The sequence below is a fragment of the Aptenodytes patagonicus genome, chromosome 6, assembly GCF_965638725.1.
Source record: "Aptenodytes patagonicus chromosome 6, bAptPat1.pri.cur, whole genome shotgun sequence".
Lineage (NCBI taxonomy): Eukaryota > Metazoa > Chordata > Aves > Sphenisciformes > Spheniscidae > Aptenodytes > Aptenodytes patagonicus.
Window position 1 is genome coordinate 33,119,854 of NC_134954.1, and position 22,859 is coordinate 33,142,712.

Here is a 22,859-nt window from a genome sequence, read left to right on the forward strand (position 1 = left end):
ACCTTAACAGCAGTGGACTTGCACATAAGTTTGAATTTGAAGAGTATTCAGCAACACACTTCTCCAAGATGTTTTACATATGAAATCCTCAATATCTGCAGTAAATACAACATATAAATAACATGGAAGCCTTGTATGTAGTAGTCTTACCATCAAGTATCTGGTAAAGATGCAATCCTGCTGGTAAAGGTTTGGCAATACTGAGAATCATGTCTCCTTCCCAAGATTCCAACATCTAATTGGGAAGAAAAAAAAACAAACAAACCCAAAACCAACCCACACCAGCAACCAATAACTCACATCACTCAAAATTACAACTTTGCTGAAAGATGTTACAGCCCGGCTACCAAGCTCACTTTGACACTTAACAAGTCACAGCTATTTACTTCAACAAGGCCAGTAACACAGAAAACAGTCAAGCATTTAGGACTTGGCCTTTCAGACTAGCCACCAGATAGACAAAAGTAATGTTTCAACTGGACACTAACCAAAGGTTGTGAGGTACAGGAAAAGCAAAGTGTTTCCTGACATTAAGTTAGCTTTGATTTAGATCTCTATAAAAAAGCATTTTACAAATTGCCATATTCCTTTAACATAGTAGAGAATAAATGCAAAGATACCACATTAAGCTAAATATGTCTTTTAACTAATTTTCTTTGTTCTTAAACTACTCTAATTATTTCCTCTTAAGGCCAGCTAGCTCCTTTAAAATACAAAGACAAATCTGCCACAAACTGAAATGTTAAGAATAAGCCTGGAGTTTTGCAAAGCGTCAGTCCATATACATGCTGCCCAAATAAAAATAACTAGCTTATGAGAGCTTTAAAGTCTACATAGTTAAAGATTCATCAGTTTCGTGGCTTCTTCAGTACTTCCAGAACAGACCTCAAACCAATGTTTCCTTCTGTGTAAATCCATATAGTTTTTAATCTCCTAAAAAAACATTTACTGTTGAAAATTTCTCATTGAGATAAAAATTACGGCATAAATACATACGTAAATGTTGTTGTAGCTCAAGTAAAACTGAAGTGTTTGAGTTCATTTAATATAGGAAATACCTGGAATACTGATAGTCGAAGGTCTCCTAGCGTTTTTCTTCTATCAATAGTCAAATCCACAACACTCTCTTTCCAAGTGAGTGAAGGATGCAGAGCCCCATTGTGAAATTTATAACATGAGCTCAAATGGAGATGTAAATCAATGCCATGGTTTGCTGAGTCACATTCCGCTCTTTGAAATAACAACACAATAATAAACTGGTGAATTTAACATTGACAAATGGCTAGCTTATTTCAGAGACGCTTCTGTGCGGTTGTCCTGGAATTGATACCCTCATGACTAAATTCACTGTCACATTCCCCCCTCCATCAAGGGGGATGCAAAGAGGTGCTCAAAGATGACAGTAATTTACACGTCGTACAACACAGAGCTAGTGTAGACATCCTCCACATAAGCACTATAATAGTATGTTCTGTGTGTTTCTATACCTCGCTTCTACCTTTCTAAACAGAACGGCAAACTTCATCTTTAGGGATGTGGACATTGTAGGTTTTTTCAGGCTGTGTTCCAGATCAGTACTCTGTTGAAATGCAGAGACAGAAAAACCGTGTGGAAACTGAGTCAGGACAGACACAGCCATGTCTTCCTCTTTTATACCTGTATCCAGTTCTATTAGCTGAATGTAGCGGCAAATGCACCATTTAAAAAATAAAGGAGTGAAATTTGCACAGAACAGATATATCACACACGACTTGTGTCTCTTGGGTGTGTCTACATTTTGATAGCTTAGCTGTGATTCAGGTTTATCAGCAGCTCTGTGTGTTCCTCAACAGAAGGAAAAGTTTTAACCAACCTGAATACCGCTAGCTTTTTCCTCTATGTTTCTGGCAAAGCATACCATTTATCTGTTGTTTCACAGTAAAGCAAGTCATCCCCCCTTCTCCCAGTGGAGAACTCCCTCTAAACATAATTAAGATAACGTATTCCGTTCTCCTTCCAAAATTGCACTGATTTTCACAAAAAAATGGTACAATTTTAAACTGTAAGTTTCCCTTGAAATTCTGTAGAATGCCTAGTTACGCCACTAACAGGGAGGCAGGGAACCAGTAAAGGCAGAATGTGGGCATACAAGTTGTATTCCTTGATTAACTTCTATGACATTGAATCATTTTAGTGTTTGGCTCTACTCAATGAGTTTCTTTCATTTTAAATCACTTTGGAGATCTGCAGATTAAGAATGCTGTTTAAGAGATTGGTACAGTTACATTAATATACCTCTTTTTTTGCAGCTCAGTATTAGCAGCATTCATTTCATTCAGAAGGTGTTCAGGAATTTGGTACCTTGGATTTCCTCGCGCTGCAACAAATAATATAGGCTAGTTTGGCCTCAGCTGCTTAAAATGTGTTTCGGCAAACAAGAAAAGTGATCAAGATGAGACATTACAGTACGGTAATCATTGAAAATTCAGAGCAATAATGTTGCACCCTTTCGTAATAGAGAAAATTAAACTTCAAGATGATACAAAGAACAAACAAGTGCTTTTACTTCTTCCCATCAACCTTTCCCTAAGGAAAAATGATACATGAATGCCGTTAGCAACAACTTTTATTTATTTCAGTAGGAGATGTTCTGCTAGTATTTGTGAAGCATACTAGAAAAAAGTTAGTCAGCTATAGCCACTTAACTGGTCACTACCTCCTTGGAGGTAACCTCCATGTATCTTACTTAACCCTTTTTTCAAATGATCACTAGAAAGAAAACTGTATCTTCAATTCTTGGAAAGGACAGAAATGCTCAACAGCCTTTGCCCTCCAAAAAACAAACTGTCAATGAAGGAAGCCCCCAGAATATCAAGATGAGCTTTGTGTACCTTCAGGCGGTCTTTTTAACTGAGATTTTCGATAAAACAGCATGTAGGCACTCTCTTTACCCTGAAATTGTTTCTCAATGTCCTTCTCCTTGATCGGCTGGACTTTTGAATCATTCAGGTCAAACCAATGGCAACCAGATGAACTGTCCCTTAGCCTCGTAGGGTTTTTTTCTGAATTCCACTGGACATCATTCTTCTGAGGAGGGCTTTGGAGATCTTGTCCTTGAGAATCTGCCTTAAACGGGAGCTTGTGTTTTTCCTTCAGACCAACCTTGTTTTCATCAGGACTGAACTGAAATATCTGAGGATGATTCTGCAAATACTAAAAGGAAAGCAAGGACAAGATGAAGAAGATACCCAGTTTTAAATATAGCAGATTGCATTAGCTACTTCACCAGATTCATCCTCAAATTGATACACAAACCCCATCCCTTCAAACTTGGGTTTTATGATGCTTCCTCATGTATTTCCTCAGTTTAGACAGAAAAATATAATTTTCCTACCACCACTTATTTGCCTGATCCTTTATATGCTGTTGCTGGCTTCATCTCTTATGTAACTTCAAATTATCATGCAAGAAATTGCAAAAAAATTGTTTTTAACATACATGCATCACTAAGAACTAAATCAGACTAATTTCTGAATTTCAGGGATTGCTTGAGACACTGGATTCCTTTTAAAACACTTCTCACAAGTGCATACTCCCTGTCCCTGGAAAGGCAGCATAGGGAGTGATGCTCTATAGGCAATCAAAAAGCCTCTGCTTTATCAGACACACAGAGTACCATCCCAATCAGTTTAGCCCTTTAACACCGGTACTTTCTGCTCCCTAGTCTGTGCTCCCTTCTGTATTTACCAGACAGGGATCTTGAGTTCAATTCTGGTCTGCTGAGTTGTACCTTACCCAAATTAACGCTGCCCATTGTGGCATCTCAAGAACTTAAAACGTACTCATTCTGTTTCGCCCAGCTTATCCGCTCTGTTCTCTACTTTCATTTTAGCAGTATGCAGATACTTCAAACAAGCCTGGTGTCTAAATTACACGAAACAAAATCGTGGCTCTTGAGGGATGGGGGGGGGGGGGGGAGGGGGAAGGCACCAACCACCCTCCAATCCTCCCACAAAACTACAAAAACCACCCAACCCCCCTCAAAAAACAAACAAAAAAACCCAAACCAAAAATAAACCCCCAAAGTCTGAATTTCAGTTTTAATCATAATCAAAACCTCATCTGATACTTCAAAAAGCGTAAAACAATTTACAGTTATTTCAATAAGGCAAGTCCTGCATTGATCAATGTGCTTTTGGTATAGATCCGGCACTTGTGAAAAGTCAGCTTTGGTAATATTCACAACAGCACTCAAACTTTGAAATGGTTAATACTGGGTTGTTCATAACTTGTTTCTATCACTTCCCTGTCAAAGTCAGAAAAGCATCTGCCTCTGCGGAAGACTCACGTTCAGATTTCACAACTACTTTTAAATAATTATTGGAAAACTGCATTGTTAGTTCTACTCAAAAAACAGTTAAACATGAATTTTCCACAAATCTGTAACACAAATGCTGAAGTATTTTCCTTAAAGTATTAGAAAATATAGTAACCAATTGGACAAACAGAAGATTTTACTGTAAGTGTTAATGTTGTGGACATGCCCTAATCAACCAAAAAGTGGCATACATTTTCAAAACCTCACTTCTGTTATGACTGTGAAGTACTGTATTGCTTCTTTAATTCTCATCAGTGCTTTTATGTTCAAGTGGTAGTAGTGTTGTTGCAGCTTCATCCACAGACACAAGTGAAACAAGGTTCAGTAGGTAAGGTTAATTCTTTTATAGGCCAACCATATAGATAGAAAAAAAAACCAAAACAAAACACAAACATACAAGCTTTCAGGCAGACAATCCCTTGAGAATCTTGTCCATTTTCCCCAGTATACTAATTTAGCTTACAAACCTCTCTTACACATGCTCTATCCTGCTAGTTCAAGTGCCAGTATTTTCAATTACCATCCTACTGACTATTCAATAGGAATACAAATGTAAAATTATCTTAACAGTAAAAACCAAATTACCATACATGCATATTACCTTTCGTAATGCTCCATACTGTTTTCGGTATTTCTTATTCCAGGACACCCCTTTTTTCTCCAATAATTTCTGCCCGAATTGATCCATGGGAATTTGTTTAGATTCTTCCTACACAGAAATTAAAAACTAGGATAACAAAGGCTACAAAAGTCAAGGGATCAACATAAAGAAGCCAACTATGAAGTGCTTAAACCATTCCTGTTTGTTAATAAGCCAATGTAACATCATCTTTTGCAACAGCTTCGGCAAGCAATTTAAGAAATACTCAAAAAGGACCATTTTCTGTATGAAGAGCCACTATTAGTACTAAAGTCAGGTTAAGTTACAAGTTTTACATGCTTCACAATAAGTTCAGAAGAGTTCTGTACACTTAAACCTGCCCAGTCTTGCATACACTAATCCCTTCTTCTAGGTTCCTTAATGTCAAAATCAAAGCAATAAACTCCTTACATACCATACCTCTGATAAAATCCCTTTCAACACTGCCAATGGATTTTCTACTTCTTTGGCATTTTCAGTATCTCTTAAAGCTTTATCTTCAATCAGCCTATCCTCTTCTTCCTGTATAAGAAAAATAAAAGACTCGCAAATACTGTTGTTTCACACACAACTAGTGGTTTTTGATTATAGTCTGTACTAACACCAGCATGCACAATTTAGAAGTGTGAAGGAAGTTCTGATAAGCTGCCTCTGCCACCCGCTATGTACTGTATATTGTCACACAGAATATCCACTATCTTTTTTTTTTTTTTTTTTTTAAAACAGAAAAGGCATTTGTGTTACTTACAAACAGCCAGCCAGAGTCATCCATTAAAACGACTGTGCTAGTCTTGAGCAAAGATATTAATTCATTTGGGAAAGAAAAAGTGAGCCCAGTAACGTGAGATAGTTCAGCAGATCGGAAAGCTAAAATTTGCTACAAAATCTTGGTAGAGATCGCATACTGTGGAAAACTAACCTTCTCAATGAGGTTAGAGATCAAATGCCTCACTAAAATACTCATTAGTTGGGATGTACATTTCATCCACTAGCTTTTAATACTTTTCTGAAAAATGAGACATATCAAGCAAGGAAGAAAAACCTTTACGACTCACTTGTAATTGCCAGTTTCCTAATTCATCCACATCTCTGATATAAACATGATAGTGTCCTCCATAGCAGCCACCTTTATGTATAATAACAGAGAAGAGCTCATACATGTACTCTGAATCATCCCTTTCAGTCTTTAAAAAGAAAAACAATAACAATAATATATATCAGTAAGTCTTTCACAAGAGGACAGTTTTACACCATCAGCATAGCTTCAGATATTTCTCAGTGTGCATTCGCACATGCAGAGATTGAAATGGCTTTTCAGTGCTGGGGAACACAAGTATGGACTGACACAAACCATGGACCAAGGCACAGCCTTATTAAGCAACTTTTTAAGCATGATTGTGAACAATATTGGAAATTAAAAATTTAAAATAATGAAATATTGATGCAAATAATAGAACAGCTCAACCTGTTTGTACATAACCAGGCTTATTTTGTTTAAAAGACTAGAGAAAAAACAAGCAACACATTTATATGCACAAACCAACTGGAAAAAAAAAAGTCTTCCTCGAATGCAAACACTGAGAAATCTCCAAACTTGCATTGCAACATTTCAATAAGAAAAACATCTTTTTCAAGAACAGTGCCTCTATTAAGTACATTCTTTACATATTTTAAGGATCAAAAATTGTCATCAAGCACTGGTATAGCTCAGTTTATAATCAAAATACATATATATGAATGCAAAGACAGATTCCTAAGAAAAATGAAATAACTACAGGCATATAAAACATATATAGCTAAATTTATATGTGATGTTATCAGACAATGACAATACAAAAACAAATTTAATGTCAACTTCCAGGTGATAATCTTCCTTTCAAGCAAATGTCAGATTAAGTTTTAGGTAATTATTATACACTTTCCCCTTGTATAGCTACAAGGTATTTGCCACTCAGTTAGAAAGTGGTCTTTTGGAAACAAGTTGGAATTCCAAAAATTTGGAATTGGGGACAGAAGAGAACCCCATAAAGTTTCTCGAATACCTTGCCCTGGCAAAATGCAAAATAAAACATAACTTGGCCTTGAGATATCAGTTCTCTGCAAAGTATATGGAAACTAACATACAACAGTATGTACCTGCTCACAAAAAGGCTTCAGATTTATCTGGATAGGGAATGTATAGCAGCTCGTTTCCTTGTATCGTTCGCACTTCTCAAAGTCAAAGTTAAATCTCAGGAGAGAAACGGTGAGAAAGGGTGGCAACTTGCGTAGTTTAGCAGACTGTAAAATGATTTTAAAAAGTTGTAAGCACACGGTTATACGGAATAGTGTTTCTACTTTGCTATGGTCAACTCTTTACTTTCCAACAAGGCTTCAATACAACCAGGCAGACATAACGAGTGTTTTCATTTTTAAAATGTCTTCCCTAATTGTCAATCTCCCTACCAACTAGACACCCTAAAAGCAATCAAGATCCTTCCCCTCTGTTAAGCCCTGCACCTTCCTTGAATGGTGATACCAGTCCCATACTTTATCCTCCTACAGAAAACGAAGGAGGGCAGTGCTGAAATTCTGGTCAGTAATTACATTTCCATAGCCCAGATGTTCTTTGTGAGAGGACTTTCTTGAATTTTACACCAGGAAGCAACTGTTTCAAACCGCTGGGTTTGTGCTTATGCATGGTCAGACTATACAGCATCTTCCCAGCAACTTTGCTCTTGGCCCCTTGCGTAGCACCTGCCACCACCAGTCCCACACAGACCCTAGGAGCCTAGAATAAAAGGCACACTAAACTGCTGCTGAAAAGCAGGCACTGCGGAAGAGCAACACCACTTCACGGTAGCTTCACCATTCCCAGATGAACAGTGGGGCACTCAGCATCTGGCATAGGCCCTGAAGCCACCCAAAAAAAAAAAAAAAAAAAAGCTATGAATGAAGCTCAGCCTACAAACATAGCCTACATGCTTGCTTCTGCTGCAAGGAAAGGAACCTCAACTGAGGCTGGGCCTATTATTCTTCCGGCCCCTCCTTGTCATCTCCTCCAAGCACATCATTTGGACTTCACCTAAGGTTTATTCCAATGACCATCGAGGAGTTTTCCAGTTCTTTGGGGTTGTGTGACCCCAAGTATAGATCAGAGCTCGTACAGGCACAGTTTTTTCAAATGTGGAAGTCAGAAATGATCCTATCTGTAACATAACTAGCTCTGACAGGTGTATATAGTCCAGAAAAAGAGATCACTCCCACATGTATTTTGCAGCCTGCTGATGAGTGACTGTTGGGTTGCCTCCAAACGCAACAGAAATGGTCTGAAAAACGTCACCAGAATATATCACAGTGGCATCTTGCTTAAGATCTGCCAGGCTGCTTGAAGAAAAGGGCCTTGACTAAGACCTGTGGGCTATGGTAAAAGACCACAATGCTGTGCCTGAGCAGCATGGGGTAGGTGTATCCTGGAAGACCCTACAGCCAGCCACTGAACAACCAAGCAAGGGTTAAAGTCTCCCTCATTTATAGGGAAGAGGACCTTCAAGGCAGGAAAGCCAACATAATACATTTTAGTAAGGAAGAATATGAATCACGATTGAACAACTTGGTGTGTGAGTAGATCAGGAACCCTGGTGTGAAGCAAAACCAACCATCTTGTATCACCTCTGAACGTAAGCGTAGATTCAACGGACATGTTTCTGAGCCTTTCCAATGTCTCCACCCAACTCTCCATTTGCAGAGCCACACCAGAGAGCCTCCCAGGAACACACATATGGCTTAAGAAACTCCCTGAATTAGGTATTTGATTTGCATCAATTGCAAAGACTACTGTGCAGAGTTTAGTGGCACATAGGATTTTGCACACTCTTCCAAATTTAGAGTGATAATCAGACTGTACAATTAAAATTTTATAAATTTCTGGAACACAAGATTCTTCAACTACTGAATTCTCCTAGAGGCCAAGACAAAAAAGGGGGAAGAATAACATCCAAAGACCCACAGTGTACTGAAGGAAGGGAGGAATGGAGTGGGTAGGTATGGGCCATCTTGTCTTTGAAACAGGCTAGATGCGGGCAGGTGGTTGCACTGTTAGGCAGCTGCCTTCCTAATGCTGCCACCAAGCCTAGAGCGACTCAGCTGGCACCTCACTTGCTGCCAGTGTTGACTCTTACTATAGTCTGCTGTGATCATGCACATCGTGCCAGTGGGGCCACAGGCAGCAGTCATGCTGACACAACGTCCCTCCCTCCCGCTACAGCCTTCCAGCACAGCCCTGCTCTCTTGAGGTTGTCCATTCATACCCCGGCATCCTCCAGCTATGTGACTTCTTACCCAAGTTCAGAATTCCCACTGTCTTCTTGCATGGATGACCACGTTTGAGAGGTAAGTAACTGTTATCTTGCACTCCCTTGAACCCAGCAAAGTTTAACTTAAACAAGCCCTTATAACCAAGCCACATTAGGCACTGGCAAATGTTCGTGAACTCCTGAGTCGCTGATTAACTTCACCTGTCCTCAGCTTGCCTTTGCACCCACTCCCTTCCACATTAAGGGTGCTGCAAGGTTTGGATTCCACTCATCCTGCTGCAGAAGAGAATCACTGCAGTAGGTCAAAGAGCTTCACTGTTGTGAAGAGGGCAGAGTATGTCAAAGGCAAAGTGCACCAACAGCCTATGTTTGCTTCCCCTTTACAAAAAATAGTGGAAATGACAGGAAAAAGGACCAACTTCTTATAAAAAAAAAAAAATTACGACATGAAAAATTAGTACAGAAGAAAACCAAACACCACTTTGTATCACTCTGGAAAGATGCAATTTGAAGACCTACAACTTTCATAAAGCTCTCACTGCGCTGCCCTTCCCTGATCCCAGCTAAGGGGATGGATAACAAGACACATAAAAAGTCTCAAATTCGACTATGTTGGGGAAACCAGTCCAAACTGTTGTAAACCAACAAACAGGGACAAGCTGTCAGCAGAAGGATGCTGCAGGCTGCACTGGCAGACAGACAGTAACCAGTGTTAACAGCCATGCCACCATTTAACAAAGCATTCAGGGTCACATACACAGCTCCTCTGGAAGATACCAACGTCAACAAGTGTCAGTATCTGAAGCTTTCCCAAGGTGCCCAGGGGTGAAGGCAGGGAACTAGGCAGACAAAAGGAGTACTCCAGTCTGGATGTCCCTGAGCTCCTGGAGATCACTCCCAACAAACACCACAGGTTTAATGTCAACAGTTCTCCATTGAACACTGAGGAGTTCCAATGATTCAGCACAGGAAAGGGTCACTGCATTTGGCTTTACAAGTAATTTTTAAAAAAACAACTCAAAACCAACAGTTCTCACCCATAGCTGAGCACAGATCAATGCAGTGAATCGTTAACTAGAAGATTATGACAAAGCAGCAGAACTCAACAGATAAACCCATCAGCTTCCTTCAAAAGCATCTTCAAGCTACTGCCTGAAGGAGAAGACTTTCACAGTCCATATTCTGACCACAGGAACATAACTTTGCACTTTGCTGTGCCTGGATTTTTATCCTCCTCCTTCCTGGCCTCTCAGACGGAGGGAAACACCTGGTGGTGCCCATGGATGGAAGCCACTGGCTTAGCATGCGGCAAGTGGTCAAAAAGCTCACCGAGAGAGGACACGAAGTGGTGGTGCTTATACCAGAAGTAAGCTGGCAGTTAAAGACAACACAGGCATACACGGTGAAAATACACCCAGTGTCTTACACATTAGAAGAGCTGGATGGTTCCTTGCATGAATACATTCTTACTCACCTGAAGGCTCTAGCACTACAGAATGTATTGAAAACACTTACTAAGGTGTTAATTTATCACTGCAAGAACCTGTTCAGCAACAGGGAATGCAATACCTGGATCAACAGATCCCATTTCCTTGTGCAGAGTATTCATTATTTTTCTCTCCCATGTGGGTTCTTCATGAGAGAATTTCCATGGTTTTCTTCCATTACATGGATCTGTTTATTTTTTCTGTACGCTCTAGCTTACCTTTTAGCCTATCCTCTGAAATGCCCAAAGCCAGGGGCAGTAGAGGCATGTGAATGAGGCAATACTCTCAAAACTACATGCCATCCCATTCACCACTGGCTAGATTAAAGACTGCAGCAACATTCAAGTCAAGAAATGAGTCACATGAGCTTTTCTTGACATAGTTGCTGAGGTTTAAAAAACAGGTCAAATTTTGGCATCCTCTTGTTATATACCGTCTGATTAAAGATACAGATTTTTTTATTTCAGAGTTAGAGGGCAGACACAGCAATGTAAAGAAAGTTCCTAAACATTAGCAAACTGAATACTGAGAATCACCAATGCATTACCTTTGAAGCTTCAACAAGTTTATCACAGGCTCCGCATCGATACAAGTTCTCATCTTCAAAGTACTCTTCTTCTACATACATGTTCCACAGGGCCTCCTCCAAGCCAGCAACACCTTTTACCGCCACTGTTAGATCTAAGAAATCTTCCTATGCAGAAGTACAACAGAAAAATAAGGTAGTAATTAGTGTAAGTTCATGGCACGTTAGAAAGATACTCATCCCATTCACCACAGCAGATGTGAGCACTCATTTTGCTTTCATTGTTGATGGGGGGTGGGCGGGAAAACAAACCCCATATATCCACATAAGAGAAATTAATTTAAAAAAAAGAAAAAAAAACAAACAAGGAATGTTTTTTTAAATTACAAAGACCAGTAAAAGAATGTAAAGATATGTTTTACTGTTGTTACCCCACTGTTCAGCTCTCTAACTACATCTACTAAAGGCAACGCTTGCCAACTCAGAAAATGCAGTAACACTTGTTTTTTCACCTCTGAGTCACAGCCTGATGTAGGTGGTTTAGAAAATGCCAGCCAAGACTTAACAACAAAGTCATGCATAATTTTCACATGTTTTCAAGTCTGCAGCACCCTAACCAATATACACTACCTAGATTCAACAAGGCCACCAGTCACACTCAAGAAAGATGTCATTATTTTTGAACTTTAAAAAAAAAGAACATTTAAAGTATCTTCAACAGACTGAACAGAAACCTATCCTGGAAAATCCTCTGGCTTTACCTGTCTCTCACTGATATTCTTGCATTCTTTACAAACAATCTGGTTGACAACAATCCCATGGTACAATCGATTAATGAGGTCATGACCTGAAGTCCCCACAAGGGAAGTTTCCAAAGCACTGAACAGAATCCGATTTAACTCCTGCACATCATGCTGCCTCATTTCCTGCATGATAAAAAAAAAACCACCTTGAAGAAATAAAATAGTGCCATCTGCTTTGCTTATTGCTTAAAAACAACATATATTAAGTATGACAGACAGCTGCCTCAAAGACTACGCATATATTTGAGTAGTAAATTACTACCTTTATTATTATTTGTTATTCTTAATTTAGTTATGCTCTCTGAGTAGCTACAAGTACATAAGCTATAACCCACATAAGACACTTTCACTTGCGTAGATTTAGACTAACTCTAAGATGAGTTACACAGTTCAATTCAGGTAAGAATCTAAGTATTTGAAGGACAAGAACACTAATTACTGTTGGAAAAAGGTTCCTGTAAAAACAAAGGAAAAGCTACTGAAATTGTATCTAACAGAACAATTTTCTTCTGTTATAGCTGTAAACAATTGGCACGTACTTCATGTGGATATTCAATAGTATACAACAATAGTTGACCTGAATCAATGCTATCTCCACAGCTTTAAGTATTTTAAGATATCTTAAATGTCAGACTTCAAAAATATCTTCTCCATTCAGGAAAAAGTTTATCAATGATAGTGTCACTGATGGTGATTTGTACCTCATTGCTGTTCCACCCAAAGCTCTCAGTAAGGTCTGTTGTAGATGCAGCTTGCTGGTCCAAGAGCAGAAGCTGAGCAAATAACCGTTGAAGTTGTAATGGAATTATTCGAACCTAGAAATAAAAAACAAAATATACCCAACAGATCAGAAAGAGTCTTCAAACCAATCATTTAAATAAAAAGAAAAATAATTTAGTACAAAACTTGTTATAAACCACCATTGTCTATGGCTTTCATAACACAGGCTACTCAATTCACACCAAAACATCAGTCAGACTTGACTCCCAAAAATCTACAGTGCCTCACCTCACTTAGGCAAATATAGTCATGGAACATACGTCTTGTGATAAAGCAAAACTGTAGGGATTAAAATTAAGCCATCACCATCGTAAAAAAAGGACAACTTTCTCTGATACTTTTCATAATAAACCCTAAGAACTCAGCTACAAGACATCATGACATACAGATTTAACATGTGTTACTCCTTGCTCAGTAAAGGGTTTGGTGGTGGGGTGGAACGAGATGGGAAGGAGAATGGTTAATGTCAACAAGCTTGATCAGCTACCTATATTTATCTTTGATTTACAAAGAAAAAAGTTTTCCAAGCAACCAGTTATATCACTTCAACCCAAGAACTAAAGAATGAAATTCTGTAGTCAACTTCAGTAAGCATTTCTTAAACAAAGATTAAATTTCAGTCTCATACCATCTTGTGCATGGGTGGGCTGTTAAACCTTCAGAGAGCCTCAGCACAATCACCTAGGTTGCACACATATTTAGAATTTTTTTTTCTGGTGACAAATAAGTCGTATCACTGTAGCTTCAACGACAGAAGAGAAAAATCTAAAAAGGACTGTACAGACTTAGGGATTGTTCCTGTTCCCCTTGAAGACAAAAGGATCTCTGCTTTCAAATTCAGCAGAAACAGGCTCAGTATCTTACTTTTGAAGCAAAAGCTCATGGCACTGAAAACTTACATCTGCATGCAAAATCGAGTATCGGCCAACCAACTTCAAAGTTAAGCTTTCATTCATTCTCATGAAAGGCTTCACGCAAACTGAAACAATATTCTTCCGAATCAACATTCAGCAGTGACTAATGACAAGAAAATTTTAAATACCTTTGTATCGGGTTTTTTACTGCTATCATCCAGAGTCCCAAGTTCTTCAGGTCCTAGAGAGAACAGCGCCTCTGTAATTGTAAAGAAAAAAGCCTATTTAATAAAAGACAATGTCTCCTCTTCAAAGATTTATTTATTTATTTTTATCTATCAAGCATTATGCTGCTATTCTTTTTGGCAAATTCATAGAATCATAGAATAGTTTGGGTTGGAAGGCACCTCTAAAGATCATCTAGTCCAAACCCCGTGCCATGGGCAGGGACATCTTCAACTAGATCAGGTTGCTCAGAGCCCCGTCCAACCTGACCTTGAATGTTTCCAGGGATGGGGCATCCACCACCTCTCTGGACAACCTCTTCCAGTGTCTCACCACCCTCAGGGTAAAAAATTTCTTCCTTATATCTAGTCTAAATCTACCCCCCTTTAGTTTAAAGCCATTCCCCCTTGTCCTGTCGCAACAGGCTTTGCTAAAAAGTTTGCCACCATCTTTTTTATAAGCCCCCTTTAAGTACTGATAGGCTGCAAGAAGGTCTCCCCAAAGCCTTCTCTTCTCTCGGCTGAACAACCCCAACTCTCTCAGCCTTTCTTCATAGGAGAGGTGCTCCATCCCCCTGATCATTTTCGTGGCCCTCTTCTGGACCCGCTCCAACAGGTCCATGTCTTTCTTATGCTGAGGGCTCCAGAGCTGGATGCAGTACTCCAGGTGGGGTCTCACCAGAGCAGAGCAGAGGGGCAGAATCACCTCCCTCGACCTGCTGGCCACGCTTCTTTTGATGCAGCCCAGCATACGATTGGTCTTCTGGGCTGCCAGCACACACTGCTGGCTCATGTCCAGCTTTTCATCTACCAGTACCCCCAAGTCCTTCTCGGCAGGGCTGCCCTCAACCCCTTCATCCCCCAGCCCGTATTGATACCGGGGGTTGCCCCGACCCAGGTGCAGGACCCTGTACTTGGCCTTGTTAAATCTCATGAGGTTCACACAGGCCCACTTCTCGAGCTTGTCCAGGTCCCTCTGGATGGCATCCCGTCCCTCTGGCGTGTCGACCGCACCACTCAGCTTGGTGTCATCTGCAAACTTGCTGAGGGTGCACTCAATCCCACTATCTGTGTCATGGATGAAGATATTAAACAGTACCGGTCCCAATACGGACCCCTGCGGGATGTCACTTGCCGCAGTCTCCATCTGGACATTGAGCCGTTGACCACTACCCTCTGGATGCGACCATCTAACCAATTCCTCACCCACCGGACAGTCCACCCATCAAATCCATACCTCTCCAGTTCAGAGAGAAGGATGTTGTGGGGGACCGTGTCAAAGGCCTTACAGAGGTCCAGATAGACGACATCTGTAGCCCTTCCCGCGTCCACTGATGTAGTCACTCCATCATAGAAGGCCACTAGGTTAGTCAGGCAGGACTTGCCCTTGGTGAAGCCATGCTGGCTGTCTCAAATCACCTCCCTGTCCTCCGTGTGCCTTAGCATAGCTTCCAGGAGGATCTGTTCCATGATCTTCCCAGGCACAAACATGAGACTGACGGGCGTGTAGTTCCCCGGGTCTTCCTTTTTTCCCTTTTTAAATATGGGGGTTATGTTTCCCCTTTTCCAGTCAGTGGGAACTTCACCGGACTGCCACGACTTCTCAAATATGATGGACAGTGGCTTAGCAACTTCATCCGCCAGTTCCTTCAGGACCCACGGATGGATCTCATCGGGTCCCATGGACTTGTGCACCTTCAGGTGCCTTAGATGGTCTCAAACCTGATGTTCTCCCACAGTGGGCGGCTCTTCATTCTCCCAGTCCCCGCCTTTGCCTTCTGCGGCTTGGGCAGTGAGGCTCAAGCACTTGCCGGTGAAGACCGAGGCAAAAAAGTCATTGAGTACCTCCGCCTTATTTGTGTCCCGGGTAACCAGGTCTCCCGTTTTGTTCCGGAGAGGGCCCACATTTTCCCTTGTCTTCCTTTTATCCCTGATGTACCTATAGAATCTTTTCTTGTTGCCCTTGATGTCCCTGGCCAGATTTAATTCTATCAGGGCTTTAGCTTTCCTAACCTGATCCCTGGCTGCTCGGACAATGTCTCTGTGTTCCTCCCAGGCTCCCTGTCCTTGCTTCTACCCTCTATAGGCTTCCTTTTTGTGTTTTGAGTTTGTCCAGGAGCTTCTTGTTCATCCATGCAGGCCTCCTGGCGTTTTTGCCTGACTTCCTCTCTGTTGGGACGCATCGCTCCTGAGCTTGAAGGAGGTGATCCTTGAATGTTACCCAGCTTTCTTGGGCCCCTCTTCCCTCCAGGGCTTTGTCCCATGGCACTCTACCAAGCAGATCCCTGAAGAGGCCAAAGTCTGCTCTCCTGAAGTCCAGGGTAGCGAGCTTGCTGTGCGCCCTCCTCAGTGCCCTAAGGATCTTGAACTCCACCATTTCGTGGTCACTGCAGCCAAGGCTGCCCTTGAGCTTCACATTCCCCACCAGCCCCTCCTTGTTGGTGAGAACAAGGTCCAGCATAGCACCTCTCTTCATTTGCTCCTCTACCACTTGGAGAAGGAAGTGATCATTGACGCATTCCAGGAACCTCCCGGATTGCTTATGCCCTGCCGTGTTGTCCCTCCAACAGATGTTGGGGTGGTTGAAGTCCCCTGTGAGGACCAGGGCTTGTGAGCGTGAGGCTGCTCCTATCTGTCTATAGAGGGCCTCATCCGCTTGGTCTTCCTGGTCAGGTGGCCTGTAGCAGACCCCCACCGTAATGTCACCTGTCCCTGCCTTCCCTTTAATCCTGACCCATAAGCTCTTGGTCAGCTCCTCCTCCATCCCCAGGCAGAGCTCCATGCACTCCAGCTGGTCATTGACATAGAAGGTGACACCCCCTCCTCGTCTCCCCTGCCTGTCCTTCCTAAAGAGCCTGTATCCCTCCATCCCAACACTCCAGTTGTAGGAGCCATCCCACCACGTCTCCGTGATGCCAATAAGGTCATAGCCCTGCAGGCGTGCGCACGTCTCTAACTCCTCGTTTATTCCCCATGCTACGTCCGTTTGCATAGAGGCATTTAAGTTGGGCCCCCGATGAAGCTGTCTTACTGGCTGGAGTTCCCTTGTGCTGCTCTTCAGCAGCACAAATTAAGACATTAAACAACATTTTGGAACATCAGTCATCCTTGCAACTAGTTCAAGCTATACCAATAAAGCATAAGTAAGCATGAAGGTGTTTAGATGGCAAAATATCTATTTTTCCAGGAATTGTAGGGGTTGCATTAAAAAAAATGAACGACACTTTATAGACAGCAATAACCTCTCTTATTTACACAAACTGTAACTGTCCACCTGTAAGAAAAGGTAATGTTTACAATACTTACATTTTGTGCAGAAGTGACAATACTAATTTTACAGACCAAGAGCTCTGAGTATTCTGTAATAACTTATTTGAAGTGAGCTGAAATAAACTCTTCCTGAAAACGATCTGTGTTTGTGGTGTTTCTTTAATAAATAACTAGAAATGCAAGTCACTGTAAAATATCAACTCCACATTACTTTAAGAAGATTTTGAACACATTACCTCTAAATTCAGGTGTGAAAAGCAGAGTCTGCAGAAGGGAATTGAGGTAGCAGGTCCCACCCTGATTTTTGATACCACTTAGGTTGGTGAAATCCCTGGGAGCTGGAGGCTCAGAATCTCTGGGTTTGGATTTCTTCCCTTTTCCATAATGATTGTTTGAAATAAAGGAAAAATCCTCTTCAAATAAGTCCCCAAACATTGTGAAGGCAAAACAGTCCTTAAAAGATACAAATTATCTATTTACTACAAAAAAATGCAATTGAATCCACTCGCCTCAAATCCTCCAAGATGAACCTTTCATCCCTGACTGACGAATTTCTTTATAACTTTTTTCATCATATTCTGTTCATTCTAAAAATGAATGACAGACTCATACAAAAGTGTGCACTAATATAACAAAAAAAAAGGTGAATTAAAAGTATTTATGTTAGCACAGGTCTGAATAGACTTTTAACTAGAATCAAATGCATCACATTTCAATTTCGCATCAGCAAAAACACGCATAGCAAAATAAACAGGTCCTTTTAAACATCTGTAATTAACTAGTGCTCAAGTTGCCCAGTTTCCTGCAGGAAAGGTACGCAAGGCCTCTCAAACTCATCAAAATCCCTGCACTATGTCTCAACAAATCCATGAGCACAAGTAACCCGTCTCTAGTATTGGCCAGTTCAGATGGGAAGAGTGTAATAAACGGTCAAAAATACAGTGATATTTTATGAAAATATTATCTTTGCTTCCAGATGTTTGAGCCAGTAACTCAATGACAACTAATTCTTCTTATGGTTATTTTTTCAGTCCTTTTTGGAAGCCTTGCGACCTCTTAGCATGTACCAGCATTCCCAAAGTTAGCTCCCTTTTGTTTTGTACTTGCCACCCCATAATTTCATTTGGTATGCTGTAGCTCTTGTATTAGCAGTGAGTAATCAATGAGTTATACTGAATCAGTGAATAATCATTCCCCTATCTATCTTCATTCCACTCGCGATTTTACAGACCTTTATCATATTCCACTCAAACATCTCTTCCAGACAAAAGCCTCCACAAAGACATATTCATTCCTACAACTGAACTTGTTCCCTATCTTTGATTATCCTTAGCTACCTCCTTTGAACCCCTTAAACTTCTCCTTTCCCCGTTTCTGAGATCAGAGGACCACATCTGCCTGCAATGTTCAAGATGTGTGCAAACCACAGCTATATATATATTATTTATATATTTATAAATAATAATACTCTGGTTTGTTCTCTTTATGGACAACTGCTGAGCACTAAACTGTTTTAAGCAATGTTTATTATTAACCCAAGGTCTCAATCCTATATGTTCACTTCAAACCCCACCACTATATACACACTTTACATAAATACGTGTATATATACACATAACCGTAAGATTGTGATTGTCTCTGCCCCGTGCTGCATCTCTTTGCACTCACCTACAGCAAATATTACCTGCTATTGTATCACTCAGCCACCCATGAGCATGAAGACTTTAAAGTTCCACTGATGGCACTTGTCTTTACTGCAATAAAGTTGATTTCACAAGAAAAATTAATCACCTCAGCATTCACTGTTTTTTTTCTGATAGTTTATGATATGCTGAACACAGGCCCTGACAAAGATACAAAGAAATTCCCCCTCACTCCCCTCTGTGACAGCTGATCTTCTATTTCCTATCTTTTAGCTAATTATTTAATCAAGCAACAACTTTCTTCTCCTGTGTCAGCTTAATTTCTTTAAGAGCCTTCAGTGGCAAACCTTATTGAACGCTTTTTGAAAATCCAAACGTAGTTCTTCAGGCATTTCCTAAAACTCTTTGCATAAAACAGCATTAAGTTAAGCTCCATTTTAGTCCTTCCCACAGTAGAGCAGTTTTTAGGCAAAAGGTTATGCTCACAGCTATGAAGCAGAGTGGCAGTGTTCACTCTGCTTGTTCTATAATGCTTCTTCAGCACCATACAATACATATTCCCTTATAAACCCCCACAAAATAAAGTTATGTGGTTGGAGAGCCTTCTTTTCTCCTCTGAATGCAGCTCTTATACCTTGATCACCTAAAAAAACTCCAAAAACCTGTAAAGGTCTCACCTATCATGCTTCAAGATGTAATTCCTAGGTTTAGCACTCTTTCCAAACTATCTCGCAGCCTTCATTCATTTTTCCAGTTAGACTTGCTGCACTTTAGCATTTAACCATCCAAAGATTATGACCCTTCCTATTTTTCTCATCCGAATGTACAACAGATTGCTCCCAACAGGTTTATTCATCATAAAAAGGTGCACATCTAGGAGACAGTGATCATCTTACTGACATTGTGCTGTACCACCCACCACTCCAGAGAAGCACTTCAGCTGGACAGTGCCAAATCCTCCCTCGCTCCTTATTTCAGGATCCTCAAAGCACTGCTGTTAGCAGCTTCCTTCCCTTAAAAATCATACAGTAATACAGATCAAAACAGATCTCTGGATGATCCCTCTGGTCCAACGCCCTCACAAAGCAGGACCAAGTTAGAGCACATTGCTCATTACGGCCTTGCCCTGCCAACGTCGGAATAACTCCATGAAACGAGATCCCAAAACCCCTCTAAGCCCCTGCTTTATATTCCTTATCCCTGATGGGAACCTCTCGTGTTGTAACTTGGGTCTGGCACCTCTCATCCTACCCCAGTGCACCCCCTACAAGAATCAGGCTGCACCTATGCCCTCCCGCCAGTAGTACAGTCTCCACCTCGCCTTCCCTTCTTCAGGCTGAACTCACCCGGCTCCCCCTGCCTCTCTCCACCTCCCATATAGCTCCAGCCCGGAGCCCCCACGGGGCTGGGCCCCGTCTTCAAACACAGTCTCACCGGTACCGAAGAGAGGACGAAGACCCGTGCCCTGGGCCTGCCGGCCGCACCCTGGCCAGCCCGCAGCGCCGGGGCTGGCGGCGCACGGCTCCCCGCCGCCGCCTAGCCCGACTCACCGCTCAGAGCCAGCACCTGAGCCGGGCCGGCGCCTACCGCCACGGCCCCGCGGCCGCCGCCATGTTTGTTGTGGCGCCGCGCAAAGCACGCTGGGACCTAAAGGCCGCCACGGCTCCGGGACTTCACGCACCTGGCCAAGCCCGGGAGAAAGAACAGCGGCGCCCCCTCGCTCCACCCGCTCCCCCGCTCCACAGAGCGAGGGACGCGTCCTAGAAGGGGCGGGAAGGAACCGCCGGGCACGGGCGCCGATGCGAACCGAAGATCGGCCGGCAACGCGGCCCCGGGGCGGGAGTGCACAGCCTGCTGGGAGTCGTAGTGCGGCGCCAGAGCGTCACAGCGCTGGCGGGGTGGAGCCGCACTGCCTGCTGGGAGGGCAGACCTCCCCGCAAGGCCTTCTGGGGGCTGTAGTTTCCTGCTGGCCGCAGTGCATGGTGGGAGTCAGCCTGCTGGTGGCAGGGGTGACACCTCCCCATCGCGGGTCTGAGGGGGCATGTGTTGCCATGGAGACCCCGGGGCCTGCGCTGCCTCGCCAGCCTGAGGGCCTGGAGGAGGTCCAGCCTGCCCTGGCCCTGCTTCTTGCTGGGTGGTGGACCTGGCAGGGGAGGAGAACAACACAGGTCCGCCATCACCCAAACCTCTCAGACCACCACCAGGGACAGGCCCTGCTGAAGTCTCCTGAGAAACACAGCCGGGGATGAAGCTCAGCGTACCAGCCTTGTAGCACAAGGGCTTCTGCTGTAAGGAGGAGCCCTCATGGAGGCTGAGGCTGCTTCTCCACCCACCCGTCCTGGTCCAGTTTCCTCCTAGGCGTTGCATGGCCCCATCAAGTGTAGGCCAGGGCTCATACCCGCATGGCCCCATCAAGTGTAGGCCAGGGCTCATACTGGCATTGGGATTGCAAATACAGATAGGTCTAGCCAGTAATCGGAGAAGACTAGCTCCCTCTTTGAAACAAGGTGTTCACAGCTGCCTTCCTAATGCTGCCACCAAACCTAGAATGACCCAGCTGGCACCTCACTTGCTACCAGCTTTGAGTCTCACTACGGTCCACTGTGATCACGCACATCATGCCAGTGGGGCCACAGAGCCACAGACAGCAGTCGTGCTGACACAACATCCCTCCTTCCTGCTACAGCCTTCCAGCACAGCCCCTCTCTCTTGAGGTTGTCCATTCCTCCCCTGGCATTCCCCAGCTATGAGGCTTCTTACCCAATTTCAAAGTTCCCACTGTCTTCTTGCATGGATGACCACGTGTGAGAGGCAAGCAACTCTTATCTCGCACTCCCTTGAACCCAGCAAAGTTTAACTCATCAAGAAACCCCTGCCAGATAACTAAGCCAGCTGAGGGAGTGGCTGGCAAACTCTCAAATGCTCAGAAATGCCTCCAAGGTACTGATTAATTTCACCCATCCCGCGCTTGCCTTTGCACCCACTCTCTTCACATTAAGGGTGCTGCAAGGTTTGGATGGCAAATTCGTCCTGCTGCAGAAGGGAGGGGAGGGGATGGTAGGACATTTCCCTACCAGCTCTACGCTTACCAAAAAAAAAAAAAAAATCAACCTTTTTGTGAGCAAATGCTGTTTATGAAACTGGTCATCTTCCCAACGATTGTTTTTAAGCGTGTTTTATATAAATCTGGAAATAACAGCATGATTTAGTTACTATTAATCTTTTTTTCCTTATAATAACATAAAGGATTCTGAGAGTATTTTTTTTTCACTTTTACCTCAGAGCTTCTCCCCCTACTCTGAAGCTCAAATATTTTGTTTTCTGAAAAGTTATCAAGTGCCTGAAAGACAACTGCTTTCTGCCACTCATTCAGTAGTTTCCCTACACAAGGAGAAAGTTACAGGCGTTGTAACTTTTGGGAAAAAGAAATATAAAGACTGATAGGAAAACATGAAGAAAACAATACGTAATTAATTTTATTGCATTGACCATGGTACAGAAGGGAGAGAAATACTGTTTCTGTATCTCAGTTGTGTGCCTGAGGGACAGAGGCTACGTGGCTCTAAATATCCTAAGTTTCATTATTTTTCCATGTCATGGTGCTATTTAGGCACCTAATCGTTTTGGCATTGATAACGTCAAAAGCAATGCTGTGAAGCTGCTGGCTCTTGCAAACCCATACTTGCGCTGAAGCTGCTCTTTTAAGTCAGGTCCGATACCTGGGCTCACACCTGAGTCTCTACTGAATAATCCAAGTCATATGGGGAGTAGTAGTCATTAAAACACATTTAGTACGTCTTATGTCTGGCCTCTACTTGATGTATAGGCAAGTGGTGAGGAGTTTTCAACTGCCTGAGGGCCATCTTGTAGGCTGTGAAACAACTGCATTACTGCTCTGAAGCAAGAACCTGGGCTTCAGCTTCACAGATCTCTGCCTCAGCTGCCAGGTCAGTCTCTCTCAGAGTCTCTTCTTGGTGTCA

General features: G+C 42.5%; 1 protein-coding gene across 9 annotated transcripts in view; it reads right to left on the reverse strand.

Moving 5' to 3' along the window:
* The window catches only part of USP40 (ubiquitin specific peptidase 40), a 44,394-nt gene extending 23,705 nt beyond the window's left edge, over nucleotides 1-20,689 (reverse strand). For 3 of the 9 annotated variants that reach the window (XM_076342014.1, XM_076342018.1, XM_076342022.1), the window contains exons 1-15: nucleotides 20,226-20,386; nucleotides 18,921-18,990; nucleotides 17,473-17,689; nucleotides 13,931-14,001; nucleotides 12,810-12,923; nucleotides 12,067-12,231; nucleotides 11,327-11,473; nucleotides 7,134-7,277; nucleotides 6,053-6,181; nucleotides 5,418-5,519; nucleotides 4,959-5,066; nucleotides 2,871-3,192; nucleotides 2,275-2,356; nucleotides 1,059-1,230; nucleotides 151-235 (exon numbers count right to left, since the gene is read on the reverse strand). In XM_076342014.1, coding sequence (XP_076198129.1) covers nucleotides 151-235; nucleotides 1,059-1,230; nucleotides 2,275-2,356; nucleotides 2,871-3,192; nucleotides 4,959-5,066; nucleotides 5,418-5,519; nucleotides 6,053-6,181; nucleotides 7,134-7,277; nucleotides 11,327-11,473; nucleotides 12,067-12,231; nucleotides 12,810-12,923; nucleotides 13,931-14,001; nucleotides 17,473-17,671 — 1,840 coding nt within the window. In that variant the 5' untranslated portion in view covers nucleotides 17,672-17,689; nucleotides 18,921-18,990; nucleotides 20,226-20,386. Of the gene's footprint in view, nucleotides 1-150; nucleotides 236-1,058; nucleotides 1,231-2,274; nucleotides 2,357-2,870; nucleotides 3,193-4,958; nucleotides 5,067-5,417; nucleotides 5,520-6,052; nucleotides 6,182-7,133; nucleotides 7,278-11,326; nucleotides 11,474-12,066; nucleotides 12,232-12,809; nucleotides 12,924-13,930; nucleotides 14,002-17,472; nucleotides 17,690-18,920; nucleotides 18,991-20,225; nucleotides 20,400-20,429; nucleotides 20,484-20,560 lie in introns of those variants that run through there. The other 6 variants (XM_076342015.1, XM_076342019.1, XM_076342017.1 and 3 more) reach the window with 6 other exon arrangements.
* Between the last annotated feature and the right edge of the window lie 2,170 nt (nucleotides 20,690-22,859).